At 34.9% G+C, this 18,932-nt stretch overlaps 2 protein-coding genes across 5 annotated transcripts; both read right to left on the bottom strand.

The window, feature by feature from the left end:
- Positions 1-370: 370 nt before the first annotated feature.
- On the bottom strand, positions 371-8,044 carry LOC145592974 (putative disease resistance protein RGA1). Its single transcript, XM_081649491.1, has 3 exons — positions 3,077-8,044; positions 1,266-1,454; positions 371-1,112 (listed from the first exon to the last, which is right to left on the bottom strand). The coding sequence occupies exons 1-2, from the start codon at positions 6,319-6,321 to the stop codon at positions 1,448-1,450; spliced, it is 3,252 nt and encodes a 1,083-aa protein (XP_081505617.1). The 5' UTR covers positions 6,322-8,044; the 3' UTR covers positions 371-1,112; positions 1,266-1,447.
- A 2,528-nt stretch (positions 8,045-10,572) lies between these two features.
- Positions 10,573-17,806, bottom strand: LOC145591399 (putative disease resistance protein RGA1). Of its 4 annotated transcripts, none has more exons than XM_081647839.1 (4): positions 13,608-17,806; positions 12,244-12,373; positions 12,000-12,108; positions 10,573-11,512 (listed from the first exon to the last, which is right to left on the bottom strand). In XM_081647839.1, the coding sequence occupies exon 1, from the start codon at positions 17,006-17,008 to the stop codon at positions 14,426-14,428; it is 2,583 nt and encodes an 860-aa protein (XP_081503965.1). In that variant the 5' UTR covers positions 17,009-17,806; the 3' UTR covers positions 10,573-11,512; positions 12,000-12,108; positions 12,244-12,373; positions 13,608-14,425. The 4 variants fall into 4 exon arrangements, with proteins under 4 accessions (XP_081503965.1, XP_081503964.1, XP_081503966.1 ...); XM_081647838.1 differs by having other exon boundaries at positions 10,573-12,108; positions 13,608-17,466; positions 17,510-17,806; XM_081647840.1 differs by having other exon boundaries at positions 10,573-12,082.
- Positions 17,807-18,932: the final 1,126 nt, after the last annotated feature.

Here is an 18,932-nt window from a genome sequence, read left to right as displayed (position 1 = left end):
GGATGAAAATTAGAGGATAAAGTTTATCTCTGAGCTGTAAACTTATTGGTGTATCTTTATAAATTCAATGGTTAGAACTTAACAGTTTCACAATGAATCACATATGCAATATTATTTGTTGCCTTTTCCTATAAACTCTGATAGTTATGAGTATGACAAAAAAAAAAAAAAAAAAAAAAAAATATATATATATATATATATATATATATATATATATATATATATATATATATATATATATATATATATATATATATATGTAACCGCCAGATTTAAGTACAAATACTACCTCCATTACATATTATTTGCAACGATTTGACATAAAGTAGAGAGGAAAAATGTCTAATCGTTGCAAATAATATGCAACGGAGGCAGTAGCATAAGCGATTTTTAGTTTTTCAACATGGAAAACCTCTTCAATTTGAAAAGTTAAAACATATTTCACAAAGGTATACAGCAACTACATACATAAGATAACAACAACTAAAGGACTAATGTGAAAAATGTCACCAGATAACAGAGTTTTGTTCAGCACCCTTTTCCAACTGGAGCTTGTATCTATTATTACACTAGCCTTACTGAAGCTCCATATGACCTTAACAATCTAAACAACTTTTAGCACCATTAAACAAGGATTACCCATCTATCGAACCACAATAGAAGAAACAATTTTCAGCACCATTAAACCACGATTACCCATCAATCGAACCACAATAGTAGAAACATTTTTCAGTACCATTAAAGTCCTCTCCTCCGTCTGTCTTGTGTGTTGAATTTTAGGATACCACAAAACACTTCCAAACCTTCCTTTAGAATCACCAAACTAAAGCATGTTAGCCAGTGATTAGCATCACTGTGTAAGCTTTCCCCACCTTCTAGGAAGGGTTGAAAAGCTCCACCAATCATATGCTCAGGCCAAGCCAATTAAGCTACCCAAAAGTAAGAATGTAAAACAAGGGCCTCAATTTCATTTCACTTGTTTCATGCTTGGTGTATCTCTTTCTCCGGTTGCATCAATGATGCACATAGCCTAGCATCTCTAGAGAGCATCGAAATAGTCACTATCTTCACTTGAGTACAGCATTCCTGCACTGACCAACATATAGGAAAAGCTGCAATAAACAATAGCAGGTTCATTATTAATTTCAGGAAACAAATCTCCACGAAAAGCCAAACGATAAAATGAGTAGTGAAATAATGCAATATAGCTACATAGGGTAATGATATGATAATTCCTGCTTGGAATAAATAACATTAATTCTTACAGTAATATCATTTGTAAAGCCTTGACTTGGAAGTGGGCTTATATAGGTAGTTGCAACAGAAAGACGAAACAGGAGAAGCAAAGGGTTTGCCTTTGAGCTCTTCATTGTCTTTGCCCTCAAATTCTTTGCCTTCGTATGTTCTGCATTCTACTGTTGTCGCTTCTTCCAATCCTCGGTATCAACTACCTTCTGTTAATATAAAATTGCTTTATCAGTTGATGTGTAAAAATTCTCTCCAACATCATGGGTTTTGAGAACCAACATCAAATGGTAACAATGGCTAAACATATACATGAAATCTCTGTATAAGACTAAAGGAATCTTGTATAGTTTACCATGTAAACCCATTAGGGGACACCTATTCAGCTAATTCAGAATATGTTCTCACAAAATATGGATACCTAATTAAGGACCTTTCAGTTAAGATGAAACAAGTTTAGATGAGTGAAGCTTACAGCAGCTTGGAATAGTTAGTCATGAAATTGCTGTAATGATAAAGGAGGCAGACTTGATTTTGTTAAGTTAAGAAACAAACGACTGTCCCAATTGTGAAGATAAAATTGAAAATCGTAGATCCTTAACCAATAATCCAATGTTTATAACTAACAGCAAGCCAGATTTGTAACATGTATTTTCATGCAGCTCCATTTAAAGCACATACATCACATAAACTGGTCCAAGTTATTGTATATACTGAAGCTGATGAATTCCTTAATGATTACTTGATTAGTATATACAAAAGGAGGGTCTATATAATATTTATCACACACTCATCAAAACAATAAACACGGGAAACAGTTGAAATGCATCACCTATGAGCAAGTCTGACATTCGTACAAATAGTATAATTTTTGTGCTTCATCCAGTTTCTGGACAAGTACTTATGTAAAATTATGCCATCTTTCTTTACGTAACACCCTCTTAAGAACATAATGTCCAACATGTGACCCGACTAATAATCCTTCCTATACAATGTATGAGTATTTCTATTCTCTTTTGCCCTATTCTATTTCATTTTATGGGACAATTACCTATTTCACCCCTTCAAATAATAAGAAGGAAAAAATTGAGACAACAAATACTCCTATCGGCTACCGCCCTCTAATCTTTTTTTTAGATTTAAGTCATTTGACCACACAATTGAGTAAGTTGAGCAGATTTTTTTTTTTTGGGAAATAGGAGTAAAAGATAATGGGTACATAGAGTATGAAGAGAGTGTGTAAGAGAAAGATAGCTAGTCGAAGAAAACCACATAATACTATAAGATTGTTTGTGAGCATGTTATGCACAAAGATGATTTGCTGATCATATAAGACTTAAAGTTAGACATTCAAATTTTCAAGCACAACTTACATTCCATTACCAAAACAACTTTGTTTAAGGAATATATAAAAAAGAATTAAAAGAAAGAAACAAGTAGCAAGTTGAACAAATTTTGTACTACAATCCATCAAATGCAATTGAATTTCATTTTCACTCTCTTCATTCCGAATTAAATGCATCAATTGATCTTTTGTACTTTTATCATGCCTTACTTTGACAGTAATTTTTTACCAATATAGAAAAACAAATCTTTATAGATTCATATAAACATATAGTTTCAACAAATCAGCTTTTCAACTTAATATAAAGATATTATTATTATTTTTTTTTTCAAAAGAAAATATATTTACTGTCAAACTTGTATTTTTTGTCACATGTGTTATTAAGCTAACGCATTGGTTTTGTAACGAAGGTAATTTTTTTATTTCCCCTAACAACAAATGTCATCACATATAATAAAAGAACACAAAGACAGTTGAGAAACTCACATAGAAACCTTGGGGATATGTTGGAGAAGGTGCCAATCTTGGCCATTCGGTTTCTTATATCTTTCTTTCAGATGTGGACAATTCCTGATATAAAGTTCCTGTAAAGAGGTAAGGCCTAGTAATGACTGTGGAAGTGATGTCAATTCTGGACATTCAACAATATTAAGCTGACAAAGCAAGGAGAGGTTGCCCGTCTCTTCTGGGAGTTGTGTCAACTTCTTGAGCCTTGAAATATAAAGTGTTTTAAGGACAAAGAGATTCCCCACTGTGATATTTTCCAAGCTTGTGCAATCCAGAATTCCAAGATGTTGAATGGAATTTGAAGATTCTATCGTCAAACTTGTCAGTTCCTTGCATCCGTCTATCGTTAAACGTTCAAGATTAGATAGCTTACTACTGATTGTCGGATAAGCTAGTCCATCTTCAATTGAATCAATAATCACTTCTTTTAAAGAGGTGGAAAGAGTTGACGAAGATGCTTTTTCATCATCAATTGACATCAGATTCCATGCTAACACCTTCCAATTGATTACTTTCACACTCAAACTCTCCAACTTTGGTGCTAGAGGCATTGATGTCAACTTGGGGCAATTTCTTAATCTCATTCGCCGAAGACGAGGAAACAACAATTGCCTTGGCTCACCATCATCATTCGTTGTTGGTCTTGTCCACCCCTTTAGAGACCTTAAACCCAAGAATTGCAAGGTCGTTAAGGATGGGAAGTAACCATTTTGGGCTCCAGAACCACACTTTCCACCTCCACTACTTACCCATATGTCGTCTTCATCTTCTACATACTCCAAGTCATCAAACGAATCTAAACAAAGATCATTGAGATAAGGCAGCCGGCTCAAATGAGGAAGAACTCTGCAATTACTGCAATACTGAATATGAATGGAAACAAGCTTAGATAACCCTTCTAACCATCTACGTGGCATCTCAACCCCTTCATAGTATTGAACTCTAATAGCTTTAAGATTTGGAGGAAGTTGCAAGAACATTAACATTTTATCCATTTCACTTAAATTAGGATTAATTTCCCTTCCAAAACTTAAGCTAAGACTAGACAATCGCTGATAATCCTTCAAATTTGCCCTCTGTGCTTCCACAACAGCATCACTACGCCACTTTCTAACTCGAATACACAGAATCTCACAAAAATTCAAGGGTGGCAATGAATCTATACCATAGCTTTTCCCAACTACAAATTCATCCAACTCTTTCAAAGATTTCATTTTCCCCAATCCTAATGGAAAATCAGTCAAACCACTACAAGCAATTTCCAAGTGCCTCAGGTTGTCCAATTTACAAAAATGTCTTGGCAACTCTGTAAGAGAGCGACAATGAACAAGCTTCAGTGTTTGCAGGTTTTGTAATCTAGTTATGTCATCAGGAAGACATTTAATATCATAATTTCTTGCAAGATTAAGGTACCTTAGATGTCTCAACCTCCCTACAGAATTTGGGACCACGGAGATATTCATACCCTCTAAGTCCAAGACACGCAATGACTGAAATTTCAAAATCACCATTTTAAGATATGACGCTTTTATAGTACAGCTATACCTGAATCTAGGCAGTATCAATGACCGCATCTTCCTAGCAGCAAGCAATGACACTGGAGCTTCCCATCCATCTTGTGGCTCTTTAGTTTCAAAACTCACATGCATAAGTCCATCAGTAAAAGATATTTGGTCTAATGGCTCAACCTGTTTCATCTCTTCACCAGCTATATCTTGAGCCAAATCATGCACTAAATCGTGCATTTTGCAGCATATGACATTCCCTTCATCATCTTCATTTGGATCTTGAAATAAATTCCTCCCTAACAATTCCAGAAAATATTGTTCTCCAGTATCTGCGCTTGATGGAGCAAAATATCCTTGCGCCATCCACAATTTAATTAATTCATCTTTCCTGTATGTGTAATCCTTTTCAAACAATGAACAGTAAGCAAAGCATTGCTTAACTGCCATTGGCAAGTAATCATAACTCAACTTCAACACTTGCATTATGCTATTGTCTGCGTTCCTCTTTGCCTTCGAGAATCGAGCATTTCTAATCTGTTGCCAATGTTTCTCGCTATTTTCAGAGTGTAGAAGGCTTCCAACAACCCTGATAGCAAGGGGAACATTTCCACAGCTTTCAACGATCTCCTTCCCAAGCTGAATCAAAACAGGATTACTCTCTTCTTGCCCCAATCGGAATGCAAATATTTTGAAAAGATTCCACGACTCCTCTTGAGTTAGAAAACCTAGATTGTGGGCTTCTGTTGTCCCAACAGCTTTTGCAACATTAGCAGAGCGTGTTGTTACAATAACTCTACTCCCACTTGCGCCACATTCAAGCAAACTTAGAAGATCCAACCAACGATCCCGACTTTCATCCCATATATCATCTAAGACAAGAAGATACTTCTTATCTTTTAATGATTGTTGGATGCTTGATTTGATTTGATCCACTGACAGTTCACTCGTATCCTTATCATTGCTCAAGGACAGGCAAACTTTTCTCAGTACTTGGTTCTGATCATCTATCTCAGGTACACAGACCCAGGCAGCAAGATCAAAATGGTTCCGAACCCCCTCATCATTATAAACCAGTTGAGCAAGAGTGGTTTTTCCAAGACCCCCAAAACCCACTATTGGAATCACAGCAATCCTTTTCCCATCATTATTAGAATCAAAAAGCATCCCAATAATAATGTTTCTATCAGTTTCCCTACCAATGACATCTTTTGCTTTCACAAATGAGCCCGTTTCCCTATTCTTAACAAAACGAGCCCTCAATGGTTGTGGTTCATCTCTATGATCATGATAGGCATTCAAGTTTAAGCCAGCAATATCTGAATTGATTTCATCAAGTTGTTGTCGAATAGACTTGATTTCTCGAGATATTTTCCAGTTAAAATAAAGAGAGCCAGATCTCGAGAAAGAAACACAAACCTGCTTGTCAACTTCAATCCGCTGTTTCTGGCAGTCAACGGTCAGGACAAGATCAAACAAGTCATCAACTTGGTAAAGCACCATCCTCAGCCTCCGAAGCCACTCCTTGACGGTGTCACTGCCATCCTTTTCCTGGTGCCTCTCAGCATCGCAAACCCGAGCTTGGATCAACTTGATGGTTTTCTCAAGCTTCTTCAAATCATTTCGTGCACTCCACAAGGATGCAGCCTCTTTAAAGGCTGCTTTACCCAAAGCTTCCAAGGCTTTTGCAGCTAAGTCAGAAATAACTCCCTCTGCCATTTTTTTCGTTTTTCTTTACTCTGAGCTCTCCCCTCTATGAGTCTTTTTATGAATGATGGATCACCAGACTTTTTTGTATCAATATCAAATGAATCACCAGCACTCTTGCAGTACTTTTTTTTTTTTAGTTGAAGTTTTAATCATAAACAAATCAGAATTTAGTTGTTTGGTCTCCACAACGGTAGCTGTGAAGTGCCAGACATTTGCCATGTGCTTGGAGACGAAAAAAAAAAACAATATTCATCTAACAAACTAACAAAAACATTTGCGTAAAAAATAGAAAATTTGATTAATTTAAAAGATTCTAGTTTTATGGGACAAATACCAAATGATTTATTCAAAAGTTCACTGCATAGTGCAAACAAAAGAGTTAATACAAAAGATCATACTCCGAATGTCCTATAGTATTGGGTTTTCCAAGCTGTGGCTATTGTTTTTTAAAGTTACAAACGGTAGAAAATGTCGTGATGCGACAATAGATCATTCTCTATGCCATTTTTCTTCTTTGAATTAATTTTAGGTGTTTGACTCCCTTTTCTCTCTGCCTCAGTGACTTTGCTTCTTATGGAATAGAAGGAAAGCAATGATTATTTATACTCCTTTCAATACATACATTTAATTTTATTTGTTTTTTTAAAAAAGTGAGATTTTCTTCGAGTTGGGCTTTGTGAAGGAACGAGTGAAATTCACTGTTGACTGTTCCTTCTAAATCCAAATGCACATGAAATGCAGTTGAAATTCACTCTAAATTTCGGCACTAACCACCAAATTCTGAATCAAGATGCAATCCTACTCAACCCTACATTAATCTAACCACCAAAAATTAACAAGTTAAATAGTTGTGTTCATAATTTTTTAGAAATTTCAAGTAAACCCATGTTCAAAAATCCAATATAAAAGCTGAATCAAATCCAATATCAATCAAAACAATTAATAAGACAAACCTTGATCCAATCAAAGGAAGCATTGAAGACAGCATGAACGGCAAGAAGAGCTGACTCAACACAAGCAGCACAGGTCATACCACCAACACTGACTTGAATTCTCCGAGAATTAACCAGAATTGCCCAAATTTCATATACCCACTTCGAACGGTGCCGTATATTTCTCAAAAAAGCTAAAATTGGGGTGTTGATTTTGTTTGAGCATTTATTAGGTTCGGGATTCAAGTTTTCTTAAAAATGTTTTGTGCACCTGAAAAGTTTGTGTCACTTGGTGCCTTGGGGTCTAAATATGTTGGACCAGGGTTGCCTGGTTATACTCGCTAGACGTTTTGTTTGGCTCGGTTTGACTCAAGCCAACTCGGAAAATGTTTATTCTAGCCTTATTTTATTTTAGTACTATTTCCGTTAATTTTTAATTGTAATAAAAGAAATTTTTTGTGACATAAAAAATTGGAAAATTCTCCGTTAAAAAAAAAAAAAAAAAAAAGAAATTCCCAATGACCGTAATTAAGAAATTTTCAATGACATTAATGAGTGTTATTTAATTAAAGAAATAAAAAAACTAACTATGGTTAGCTTTGAAAAAAATATAAACTAAAAAGAAAAACCACCAACCCAGCTACCACATCCACCCTCATCCCCCTACCAGACATAGCCAGCACCACCTCCACCCTCACCAAAGCCACCGAACGCCTACATCTAAAATGCCGACCTCCCACCCAAACCACCGAACCATCGCCTGGCCTCCACCTATTCCTTTCCCTAGACCCGATCCCTAACCTCACAACTCTCTATCCTTTGACCATTCCTTCTCTGACCTTCGATTCTCGCCGCTTCGCCGTGGGGTTGGTTTTGGTCGAGGAGGGGTGATGGGTTTAAGGTTTGAGGTTTCAATTCTAGCTGTGGTCGAAGAAGACGGAGGAGAGGGCGGAGAAAAAAGAGGGAGAGGGAGGATTGGTGGTCGGTTCTGGGTAATTTGGTGGTCAGGGGTGGCCGTGGTTTGGGCTCGGCAGTCTGGGGGTGGTTGGGGTTCTGAGTTCGGCAATCTAGTGGTGGTGTTGGTGAGAAGAAAGAGAGAGAGAGAGGGTCGTGGGCAGGTGTTTTGAGAATTCGACTTGGCGGTGGGTGGGGTAGCCTAGGTAGCGTCGCCAGAGGTTGGAGGAGCCTAGGGTAGTGTCGCCGAAAAGGAGATGGTGGCTGGCAGGTGGGGGTGGCTAGTTTTCGGTGGTTGGGTTAATTTATTTTTATTTTTTAATATATAAATCTAACCATAGTTAATTAAATAAGGTTATGAGTGGGATGAAATTTTTAACTAAGGTCATTTTGTATAATGAATTTTCAAGAGGGTCATCATGTGTGCGTAGCAAAAGTTGAGGGAATTTCCCTAAAAAATTTCCTTTGTTGTAAGTAAAAATTAACGGATATAGTAGTAGAATTTGGTGTAATAAGATTTATTTTCGATCCTATATGCACAAAATCTGACTTAATGTGACACAAGAGTAACTATTAGAAAAGGCGAAAAGCTAAGGTAATTACATATTCAAATTACTAAATTTAGTAATAAGAGTAATTTTTCCTACAATAACTCTTAATTTCTCACTCAAACTACTTTTAATCGAACAATCACTCTATATATTATTCCTTTTTACTCCAAAGCAAACAAAATGAAAAACTTTTGAAAATGTAATTATAAACACTATCTCCATTTCATAATATTTGCAACGATTTGACATATAATGTGAATAGAAAATGTCTATTCGTTGCAAATAATATGAAACGGAGGTAATGGTAAGTTGGTAACATGGGATAATGCTTTTCCAAGAACAAATATCATGATCTTTGATGGCTGACTTGCTTGCCAAAAAGTTTATGATAGAGTAATTTAATTACTCTAAATATTCACTCTACTATTACCACATTGAATTTCATTTTATATTTTTGACACAAAAAGTAACATTTTATTAATATCAAGGAGAAAATCAGAGATTACAAAAGGTGAAATTTCTTCAAGCCAAACTCTCACTTCAGCATACTCTTTACTAATGTGTGCTAAACTTATGAGCAACTTTATTTCCCATTAATAAAATAAAAAAAACTTCATTTCCCATTTTATCCACATGAGAGATATCAAAACATAAACAAGACCTTGCAAGGAATAGAATGTCCTTCACTATCAGACCAAAGCTAGAACTCTGACATTTTTAGCTCTTAAAGTGCTGAAATAATTTCAGACTATCAGTTTCAAGCGTTACTCTTCGGAACCCAGCATCAAGAGCAACAGCGAGGGAGTGTCTGGCAGCCAAGGCTTCGCCAACATCAACATCAAAACCATCCTGCAACCTCCATCAACATCAAAACCATCCTGCAACCTCCAGCAAGTAGATAACATAACATAACATCACAAACATAATTGCGAACAACTCCACCCAAACCAGTAGATTTATCTCTGAATCAAGCAACGTCCACATTAACTTTCATTTAAAAAAAAAAAAACATTGTTATAAAATATAAAATGCACATAATCATGTAAACTTAATTGTCCATCTTTTATTCCAAAAATAAACTGGCTATGCATTACGAATTAACTCCTTTTAGGCTTTTATACAATATACACCCCGTGAAAGCATCCAGCTAATAAAAATATAATGAAAGTGTGCTCATTGTTGCAAGACTACTTGCAAGTTGCAAGAGTTGCAACTTAAGCTTTGTTCTTATACTTCAATATTGTACACAAATCACCCCCTCTAATTCACTCAGTTACTCAATCTCACACACAATCATTACGAAGTATTAAACTGCTAAGACCATTCATCAAATATTTAAGAAATGGTGTCATCGTGCCAGGAATGAAGCAATCTGCTAAGACTTGAGACTAGACGAAAATAAACAATCATTTTGTTACAAACAACTTGACAGTAAAACTAAACATACTCACTGTCTCACAATGTCCAAAAAATATAGCTAAAAAGGTAATATAATTATAATTATAAATAAAATCAAGCTACATCTCTCTCCTTTCAGTACAACATAAAAATTCTGAGATGCTAAGAAATGCAGGGCCAGTAGACTTCTAAAAAAACAAATAAAATTTGCTCAAACAAAGCGAAAAGTATACAAGGATCAAATTAAGAAGAGAAAATTTATATATCTGACCAGTAAACTGGAGAATTTGATCTACTTATTGGTTTATCTTTTATAAAATCAATGGTTAGAACTTAAAAGTTTCACAATGTATCATACATTTTACATTCAATAATATTTGTTGCCTTGTTCTAAACTCTGATAAACTACGAGTATGAAAAAGAAATAAATAAATAAATAAATAAATAAATAACAACGTAGAATTAAGAAAAAACAACATAAGCAAGTTTTAGTTTTTCAACACGGAAAAGCTCTTCAATATGAAGAGTTAAAACCACGGGACTTGAAAGGAGTGCACCCTTTCTTCTCTTACTATGATTTGTTGATGGTAACAACCCCAAAAACATGTTTCACAAAGGTTTACAGCAACTTCATACATAAGATAACAACAATTAATGGACAAAGGTGGAAAATGTCACCAGATAACAGAGCTCTGTTCAGCTGAATTTTCCAACCGGAGCTTGTATCTATTATTACACTAGCCTTACTGAAGCTCCATATGACCCCAGCAATCTAAACAATTTTCAGCACCTTAAGCCACGATTACCCATCAATTGAACCACAATAGCAGAAACAATTTTCAGAACCATTAAACCACGATTAACCATCAATCGAACCACAATAGCAGAAACAATTTTCACTTTTTCAGTACCATTAAAATCCTCTCCTCTGTCTGTCATGTGTGTTGAATTTTAGGATACCACAAAACACTTTCCAAACCTTCCTTTAGAATCACCAAATTAAAGCGGGTTAGCCTGTGATTAGCATCACTGTGTAAGCTTTCCCCACCTTCTAGGAAGGGTTGAAAAGCTCCATCAATCAAATGCTCAGGCCAATCCAATTAAACTACCTGAAATTATGAATGTAAAACAAGGTCCTCAATTTCTTTTCACTTGTTTCATGGTTGGTGTATCTCCGGTTGCATCAACGATGCACATAGCCTGGCATCTCTGAAGAGCATTGAAATAGTCACCATCTTTGCTTGAGTTCAGCATTCCTGCACTACATCTCAAAAGCAAACCTCCTTCCTTAATTCCTAGCAAAGTCTGGTAAAAGCTTCCTCCCCTCAGTCTGATTACATTCATCCCAATCGATACTCACATCCTCTGAAAGCATTTAACAATAACAAATTCTGATGTATCAAGGAGGAAGAGTAGTAAGATGTGCATAGCACTTATTAAGGAGCTCTGAAGCTGTATACAAGTTGAAGCTGGATACATGCTTCATAAATAGACAACAATTTCAAAAACCTATAGTAGGATACTTGAAATAATTTGTATGTACAATGTCACGAGAATAAAACACAAGATCTACAATCCTACATGCACAAAATCTGACTTAGTGTGGCACAAGAACACATGTGCAGAGAAGAAGCTAAGGTAATTACATATTCAAATTACTGACTTTAATTTACTAATAATAGAGGGGTTTTTTTTTTTTCTACTATAGCTCTTAATTTCTCACTTAGATAAACAACTTAGAGAAAAGTAATCTATTGTACAAGTTAAAGTAGAAACTCAGAATTTTAATCAATACTCGTAGAATTCAGTTCATAAAAGGTAGTAGGCTATTCAAGTCTGAAATTTTAGATACCTAAAGCTTACAGGATCACCTGAGTGAGATGATAGCATGGATTAGTTTTCCTCTGATTTGAGGCTACGATTTAAAGTAGGAACCTGCTGTGATCAACATAAAGGAAGAACTGCAATTAACAATAGCAGCTGATTAATTTCAGGAAACAAATCTACACAAAAAGCCAAACGACAAAATGAGTAGGGCAATAATGTAATATAGCTACATAGGGTAATGATAATTATAACTCCTGCTTTGGAAGTACCTGATGAGAAGCTTACAGCAGCATGGAATTGTCTGTCACAGAATTGTTGTAACATTATTCATCAATTCTGGTAATTCAACAGACCAGATAAAGGAGGCAGACTTGATTTGGTTAGGTCAAGAAGCTTTTGCTGTCCAATTGTGAAGATAAAATTAGAAATCGTTGATCCTTAACTAAAAACACAATGCTTATAACTAACAGAGAGCCAGATTTGTGACATGTTTTTTCATGCAGCTCCATTTAAAGCCTATATGCCAGATGAATTCCTTAATGATTATTTGATTGAATACAAAGGAGGGTCTATATAATATATACCACACACACTCATCAAAACAATAAACACGGGAAACAGTTGAAATGCACCACCTATAAGCAAGTCTGACATTTGTACAAATAGTATAATTTGTGTTTAGGATGCACATTTTGCATCAACCAGTTTCTGGAGAAGTACTTTTGTAAATATTCCCAATTTTTTTTACGAAACACCCTTTTAAAAACAAAATGCCCAACATGTGAGCCAACTAATAATCCACCCAATAAGATGTATGAGTATTTTTATTCTCTTTTGCCTTATTCTATTTCATTTTATGGGAAGATTACCTATTTCGCCCCCTTCAAATAACAAGAAGGAGCAAATTGAGATAACAAATACTTCAGATAATCATTTTATTAGATATAAGTCATTTGACCACACAATTGAGTAAATTGGGTAGACTTTTTTTTGGAACATAGGAGTAAAAGATAGTGGTACATAGAGTATGAAGAGAGAATGTAAGAGAAAGATAACTAGTCGATAAAAACAACATAATACTATAAGATTGTTTGTGAACATGTGATGCACAAAGATTATTTATGAATCGTATAAGACAATAGGTTTGACATTCAAATTTTCAAGCACAACTTACATTCCATTATCAGAACAACTTGTCTAAGAAAATACATAAAAAAATCAAAAGAATTAAAAGAAAACGAATTTTATACAACAATCCATCAAATGCAATTGAAGTTCATTTTTACTCTCTCCGTTCCGAATTAAATGCATCAATTGATCTTTTGTACTTTTATCATGGCTCACTTTGACCATAACTTTTTACCAATACAGACAACCAAATCATAGTATAATAAGTTTTTTTTAGATTCATATTAATATATAGTTTCAACAAATCAACTTTTCAACTTAAAATAAAGATAGTAATTGTTCATCAAAAAAGAAAAAAAAAATTGATTGTAAAACTTGTACTTTTTTGTCGAATGTGTTACTAAATCTAACGTATTTGTTTTGTAACGAAAGAAAATTTTTATTTCCTTGACAACAAATTTCATCACATATAATAAAAGAATACAAAGCCAGTTGAGAAACTCACATGATAACCTAGGGGATATGCTGGAGAAGGTGCCAATCTTGGCCATTCGGCTTCTCATATCTTTCTTTCAGATTGGGACAATCCTTGATAGAAAGTTTCTGTAAAGAGGTAAGGCCTAGTAATGACTGTGGAAGTGATGCCAATTCTGGACATTTTTTAATTTTAAGCTTACGAAGCAAGGAGAGGTTGCCCATCTCTTCTGGGAGTTGTGTCAACTTCTCGAGACGTGAAAAATCAAGTTCCTGAATAGAGGTAAGGCCTACTAATGACTGTGGAAGTGATGCCAATTCTGGACAATTTTCAATATAAAGCAAGGAGAGGTTGCCCATCTCTTCTGGGAGTTGTGTCAACTTCTTGAGATTTGACAATTCAAGTTTTTCGAGGACAGAGAGATTCCCCACTGTTATATTTTCCAAGCTATCACAAAAATGAATTGAGAGACGTTGAATGGAACTTGAAGATTCTATCGTCAAATTTATCAGTTCATTGCACCCGCTTATCCTTAAATTTTGTAGATTTGATAGCCTACTACTGATTGTCAGATAAGTTGGTCCATCTTCAATTCCAGAAATACTCGCATCTTTCAAAGAGGTGAAAAGTTTTTATGAAGATAAAGATGATGATGATGCTTTTTCATCATCAATTGACATCAGATTCGATTCTAACACCTTCCAATTGATTTCTTGCACCTCCAAATACTCCAACTTTGGTGCAAGAGGCATTGATGTCAACTTGAGGCACTCAAATAATCTCATTTGCCGAAGACGAGGAAACAACAATTGCCTTGGCTCACCATCATCATCCGTTGCTGGTCTTGTTCACCCCTTCAGAGACCTTAAATCCCAGATTGTCAAGGTCGTTAAGGATGGGAAGTAACCATTTTGGGCTCCAGAACCACACTTTTCACCTCCACTTACCCAGATGTCGTCTTCATCTTCTACAAACTCCAAGGCATAAAACATATATAAAGAAAGTTCATTGAGATAAGGCAGCCGACTCAAATAAGGAAGAACTCTGCAATTATGGCAATCGTCAATACGAATGGAAACAAGCTTAGATAACCCATCTAACCATCTACGTGGCAACTCAACTCCTTCGTAGTTATCAACTCTAACATCTTTAAGATTTGGAGGCAGTTGCAAGAACATTAACATTTTATCCAATTCACTTAAATCAGGAGTAACTTCCATGGGATGAAATTTTAACTCAAGACTAGTCAATAGCTGATTATCCTTCAAATTTGCCCTCTGTGCTTCCAAAACAGCATCACTTCGCCACTTCCTAAAATTAATAAGCAACTCACAAATATTCAAGGGTGGCAATGAATCTATACCACAGCTTTTCCCAACTACAAATTGATCCAACTCTTTCAAAGATTTCATTTTCCCAAATCCTAATGGCAAATCACGCAAACCACTCCAAGCAATTTCCAAGTGCCTCAGGTGATCCAATTTACAAAAATCTCTTGGCAACTCTTTAAGAGAGGAACAGCTGACAAGCTTCAGGGTTTGCAGGTTTTGTAATCTTGTTATGTCATCAGGAAGACATTTAATACCAATATTTCTTGCAAGATTAAGGTACCTTAGATGTCTCAACTTCCCTACAGAATTTGGGACCACGGAGATTTCCATACTCTCTAAGTTCAAGACACGCAAAGACTGATATTTCAAAATCACCAATTTCAGAGATGATGCTTTTATAGTAGTAAATGCATACTCAGATCCAGACAGTAGCAATGACCGCATCTTCCTAGCAGCAAGCAATGACACTGGAACTTCCCATCCATCATCTTCTGGCTTTTTAACTATAATTCTCACATGCATAAGTCCACTAGGAGAAGATATTTGGTCTAAATGCTCAATCTGTTTCATCTCTTCACCAGCTATATCTAGAGCCAAGTCATGCACTAAATCGTGCATTTTGCAGCATTTGACGTTCCCTTCATCATCTTCATTTGGATCTTGAAATAAATTCCTCCCTAACAATTCCAGAAAATATCGTTCTCCAGTATCCGTGTCTGACGGATCAAAATATCCTTGCGCCATCCACAATTTAACCAAATCATCTTTACTATATTCATAGTCCTTTGGGAACAATGAACAGTAAGCAAAGCATTGCTTTAATGTCGGTGGCAAGTAATTATAACTCAACTTCAACACCTGCATGATGTTATTGTCTTCCTTCCCTTTTGCCTCTGAGAGTCTAGCATTTCTAATTCGTCGCCAGCCTTTCTCATTTTCAGTGTAGAGAAGGCTTCCAACAACCCTGATAGCAAGGGGAACATGTCCACAGCTATCCACACTTTCCTTCCCAAGCTGAGTCAAAACAGGATTATTTTCTTCTTGTTTTGACTGGAATGCAATATTTTTGAAAAGATTCCAAGAATCCTCTTCAGCTAGAAGTCCTAGATTGTGGGCTTTTGTTGTCCCAACCGCTTTTGCAACATTCGCGGAGCGTGTTGTTACAATTACTCTACTCCCACTTGCACCGCATTCTAGCAATTTAAGGAGATCCAACCAACTATCCCGAGTATCATCCCATATGTCATCTAAGACAAGAAGATACTTCTTATCCTTAATCGAATCTTGGATGCCTGATTTAATCTGACCAACTAATGGACTATAAGAATCTGTGTCACCGGTTAAGGATTGGTAAACTCGCCTCATTACAATGCTTTGATCACCTACCTCAGGTACACAGGCCCATGTAGCAAGATCAAAATGTTTCCGAACATTCTCATCATTAAAAACCAGTTGAGCAAGAGTGGTTTTTCCAAGACCCCCAAACCCCACAATTGGAATCACAGTAATCTTTTTCCCATCATCATAATTGGGATCAAAGAGCATCCCAATTATAACGTTTTTATCAGTTTCCCTACCAATGACATCTTCTGTTTTCACAAAAGAGCATGTTTCCCTATTCCTCATGAAACGAGCTCTTTGTGGTTGTGGTTCATCTTTATGATCAAGAAAGGCATTCAAGTTCAAGCCAGCAATATCTGAGTTTATTTCATCAAGTTGTTGTCGAATAGACTTGATTTCTCGAGATATTTTCCAGTTAAAACAAAGAGTGCCAGATCTTGAGAAAGAAACGCAAGCCTGCTTGTTAACCTCCACCTGCTGTTGTTTCTGGCGGTCAACGGTAAGGATAAGATCAAACAAGTCATCAACTTGGTAAAGCACCATCCTCAGCCTGCGAAGCCACTCTTTGATGGCATCACTGCCTTCCTCTTCCCGGTGCCTCTCAGCATCGCGAACTCGAGCTTGAATCAAGTTGATGGTTTTCTCAAGCTTTTTCAAATCGTCTCGTGCACCCCACCAGGATGCAGCCTCTTTTATGGCTGCTTTACCCAAGCCTTCCAATACTGTTCCAGCCAACTCAAAAAGAACTCCCTCTGCCATTTTCTTGTTTGTTTTTAAGAATTATTTGTTGGTGTTTCACCCCTTTTCTCTCTGCCTTGCAATTCTTGTCAATGATGACGATGGATGAACTACATGGACTTTGCATTAATGGATAAGCTTTTATGTAAAAGCAGTGTGAAACCAATGATTTTTTCTCCACACTATGATTGACTAATAATTAACATTTCTCTCTTTTTTACATTTTGACTTTTTGAGTGACTAACGGTAATATATTTGATGAATATAAAAGGAAATATATTATATAACACCATAGGAAGAAATAATTTTTTTTTTTTTCAAAGGAATTAATCAATTTTTGATTTTAAATTGGATTGTCCGTCAGTTAAAGATTACCCCATTTCTTTATACAGAAGCATTCCCCATTTTTTTTATACCACTTGTATACACTCATAAAAGTAGTAAACCATCTACTTGCAATTTTTTTGCTGACATTTTACCTATCGAATACAAGTAAACAAATAGGGACAGCTGACATTTTACCTATCGAATACAAGTAAACAAATAGGGACAGGGGAGTAATATTAAAGGAATGAATGACAGATATGCTGACCTTTATAAAGTGAAGTAGATTTCTTGTTGGCATTACATCAAACAGCTTGCGTGCATTCTCTAGATATGAATTTACATTTGCTGCCCTTCAATTTCCTGAGAACTTAATACAAATATGGGAAAAGGGAGGATTATAATAAAGACAACAGAAATTACCAGATGATTGATAGTAGAAGAAAGTTGCCGAATCAAGTAGTTTGCCCAAATGAATTAGAGTGGCGACTCCAGAAAAAGGTAATTTAATCATCCTCTTCTCAAAAGTGAGATTAATGTGGGACGCTGATTGTGAGTTTGTGACCACTGAATTAATGTGGTGAAAGGTAAACGAAGAAATGGGTCTTAGGCCCCGTTCTTTTGAGCTTCTAGACAGAGTAGAGCAGGGATCAACAGAGCAGAACAAATTAAATTTCAGCAGATCAGAGCAGATTTTAAGATAGCAGAGCAGAGCCGAGCCGAGCAGATTTCAGGATAGCAGAGCCGAGCCGAGCAGAGCAGAGCAGATTTTAACATTATTATTATTATTATTATTATTATTATCTCAAAAACAAAAGCCATACAACCTACAATAAATTAGTGGGAAGCCGAGATACTATTATTATTATTGTTATTATTATTATTATTATTACTACTACTATTATTGTTATTATTATTATTATTATTATTATTATTATTATTATTATTATTATTATTATTATTGTTGTTGTTGTTGTTGTTATTAAGTGCATATACGATTTAGGTGAGTGAAAACATAAATATATGTGTATCATATTTAACATATGTTAATAGTAGAAAGATAAAAGACAACGGTTTACTTATATTTATTTCACAAAAATTTTAAGATAAAATGATTTAATGAGTAATAATGATTTTACTTATAAATTTGTCTTAATCATATATTTTTTACCCTAATAATAATAATAATATACAAAGTACTACTTGAAAACAACCTCTTTTTTTTAAATCTTAAAATGTTTGGAAAGATTTGAAAAATAATTCAACTCAATGAACTAATAATCAATACCCACATAAAATGTTTCTACAAATTGTGATTCTAATATCAAATGTTTATAAAATAAATTTTTATTAACTGTTATTATTATTATTATTATTTATTTTTTTGACAAGAATTGTTATAATTATTAGAATTTATTAATTAATAATATTATTAAATATTAATTCTTAATAGTTTGAATTATTAAATATTATTATTGATAATTATTATTAATTATTATTATGATTAATAAATATTAATTATTATTATTATTATTAATTATTAAAATTATTTTTAATATTAATAATTATTATAATTATTCAAAATAATAAATTATTATCATCAATACAATATTAATTATTA

This window comes from Chenopodium album, chromosome 18, assembly GCF_948465745.1.
Source record: "Chenopodium album chromosome 18, dcCheAlbu1.1, whole genome shotgun sequence".
Lineage (NCBI taxonomy): Eukaryota > Viridiplantae > Streptophyta > Magnoliopsida > Caryophyllales > Amaranthaceae > Chenopodium > Chenopodium album.
The sequence above is the reverse complement of the archived record's forward strand: the minus strand, read 5'-3'. Positions and strand labels throughout refer to the sequence as shown.

Coding starts and splice junctions, on each gene's coding strand:
- LOC145591399 (XM_081647839.1), bottom strand. CDS start 17,008: ATGGCAGAGGGAGTTCTTTTTGAGTTGGCTGGAACAGTATTGGAAGGC.
- LOC145592974 (XM_081649491.1), bottom strand. CDS start 6,321: ATGGCAGAGGGAGTTATTTCTGACTTAGCTGCAAAAGCCTTGGAAGCT.